At 45.6% G+C, this 2,590-nt stretch overlaps 2 pseudogenes across 2 annotated transcripts in view; both read left to right on the forward strand.

Moving 5' to 3' along the window:
• TEOVI_000748800:pseudogene overlaps window positions 1–422 on the forward strand; it is a 470-nt pseudogene extending 48 nt beyond the window's left edge. The window contains 3 exon segments of the mRNA in view: window positions 1–333; window positions 335–397; window positions 399–422. The exon segment at window positions 1–333 is cut by the window's left edge and continues 48 nt beyond it. Of these exon segments, the coding sequence occupies window positions 1–333; window positions 335–397; window positions 399–422 (420 nt within the window).
• Window positions 423–1,146: 724 nt separating this feature from the next.
• Window positions 1,147–2,590, forward strand: part of TEOVI_000748900:pseudogene — a 1,553-nt pseudogene continuing 109 nt past the window's right edge. Inside the window, 2 exon segments of the mRNA in view lie at window positions 1,147–1,866; window positions 1,869–2,590. The exon segment at window positions 1,869–2,590 is cut by the window's right edge and continues 109 nt beyond it. Of these exon segments, the coding sequence occupies window positions 1,147–1,866; window positions 1,869–2,590 (1,442 nt within the window).

Genomic DNA, 2,590 nt, shown 5'->3' on the forward strand with positions numbered 1-2,590 from the left:
GGCGCAAGCCATGTTGAAGTTGTTACAGTTGAAATGGGAGGTTTGTATAGTCATGTTATGAGACCTAGATGGATTATGGAATTTTTATGGAAACAGAATGTGAGTGATAAGGATATTGCAATTCATTTGAATGGATCTTATGTTATAGTTAGTGATGGAAATAAGTATGAGAGTGCTGTGGAATATTTTATACAAAATACTGCAGCGAATGAAGAGAAGTTTAGTGAAGAGGATATAGTCAAAGAGCATGTGGAAAGATGTTATTTGTTTTTCAATGTCGGTTACAGGAAAAAGGAGAATAAGAAGCTACCTCACTTATTAAAATCACCTCCTATTAGAAAAAGCTTATCTTAGTGGCGGTGGTTTGTTAGCGAGAGTTTGGGCATTTAAGAAATTTGAATATGCTTTTGGAGAGTTACTAAAGGGAAGTGGGGAGTGGTGGTCAGAGCACAGTATTTACAAAACGTTGCTAATATGGAGTGCAATTCAGGAAGAAGTTGTGAGGCAGTAATTTGTTTTGAAGCGAGGAATGATTGGATTTTATTATGAAGAGAGAGATTCTTTTCTATCCCGAATAGTGGTGAAATTGAAGATGCCCTATTCACTCATTTTTCAGGTCAGCCTATTGCATGGGAGGCTACAAAAAATTGATTGTGAACAATATCACTTGCTGTAGAGAGTTGGAAAGGAGGCAATTAAGCACGATAAAGTTTCTGGAAATACAAGCTTATGCTATAAGTGGTAAAAAGTTTGAATTTGAATGTGTAGTCATTTGTTAAGCGACGACAATTGCAAGAACTGACGTCAAAGGTGGTAAATGTTAGTGACGGAAAAGAAGAACGAACGACACAGTCCGAGAGACAAGTTGTCTACATCTTCAAGTCTTGAATCGAACCGACGAAGGCTCTACCACAATTTCCAGCCGTGAAGGGCACCAGCAGATTTCCGAACTCGGCAGTGCCGCCATCATAACAACTTCCTCCAGAACTCAGTGCGCGCAATGGAAACAGACACATAGAGAGACGTCACCTGCAGCGGTTTACAGGACCATAGTTGCAAAATAGATCACAATTTTGAACATTATTTTATTGCCCAAAGCTACATCAGCCTCTCCATTAAGGACTTAAAAACAAAGAAGATAATTCAATGACAGCGCGCAAAAGCACCATATATTTTCTCGTGGTGGTCGGTCTATGCGCAATACGGCCGGCGAAAGCAAGCGCCGGTGACGGCGTCAACATGGCGGAATTCAGCGTGCTATGTCAATTGGCGAAACTCGCAGAAGCCGATGTTTCCATTCTAGATGTGCCTGCGTTTTCGGCCAGCACCGTAGCTGACATTGAAATGCTCAACATGAGTGCGAACGAAGAGCAATGACAGCAAAATTTCGCAGAAAAGAGCGCATCGACACCTCAACCAGACTCGCCTTGCAAGCCACCAGATTCACGACTAATCTGCCACGAAAAATACTCAAAATGGAAGCAAGTGAAAACGGCACTCACCGCGGCAGAAAAAACAGGAGCAACGAAGTTCGAACATGTCCTAACCCCAGGGATACAAGCAACGGAAGCTGGAAAGAGATGCCAGAGAGAACTTCATGAGCTAGCAGCAGAAGCCGCCGAAGCAGTAAACGATTACGAAACTACCGCCGCGACGTCAATCCAAAATATAAAGCAGAGAATATCGCACGAACTAAAACAGGCACTCATAGGTGAGCAGGCCGCACCAAAGGATGGAAAAGCTTACACGGCCACAGTAACAACCGGCGGCACCAGAACGACGACTTGCGCAGACACTTCGGCAGGCGAAAGCTTGAAAAAAGACCTACTTTGTTTATGTATGCCTGACGAAACTCAGACAAAAAAACCTGTGGCGACGCGGGCACGCCCGAACCAGGCGGAAACCGGGCTGCATCAGCAACAGACAGCAACGCAAAACAGCTTTTAACAAAGTGTGACAGCTACGCAAAACCAGTACTGAGCGCCGAAACCATTGAGAAAGCGCTGGCGGGGTTCCGGCATGCACTGAAAAGCCACACCTCAGGCACCAAGGACGCGCTTGTGCTAGGGCTAGCCCACAGCAACGGGCAGTGTGGGGCCGCAGACGGCAAAGCGTGCGTAGACTACACGACGGTCGCCAAACCGGAGAAAAACGGCGATGCCAACGCGATAAAATGGTATAAACACATGGTAGCAGCGCAAGCCCTGCTCAAAACCCTTGACGCCGCCAAAGTAGCGGCTTCTGCCACAGAACAACGCCTAAAAGACCTAAAAAAGACGGCCAGGCGGATCTACGCAACCCTAAAGGTAAGCGAACCAGCACCAATTCCACTCACCTCGCAGTTACCACGTATAGACCCCCTAGAGTTGAAGAAAAAATGCGAGCAGTTCCACAACAAGTCAAAGGAATGTACAGACAAGGGTTGCAAATGGAATGGCACTGATGAAGCAACTGGCACCTGTGATGTAGATGAGACTAAAGTTACAACTCAGACAAACGCAGTAGGGACAGAAGGTGCAGCAAAAGAGGGAGCAACTGCAACAGGATGCGCAAGCCACTTCAATGATAAAGATAAATGTGAGAAAATGAA

The sequence above is a fragment of the Trypanosoma equiperdum genome (assembly GCF_001457755.1).
Source record: "Trypanosoma equiperdum strain OVI genome assembly, contig: ctg_1782, whole genome shotgun sequence".
Lineage (NCBI taxonomy): Eukaryota > Euglenozoa > Kinetoplastea > Trypanosomatida > Trypanosomatidae > Trypanosoma > Trypanosoma equiperdum.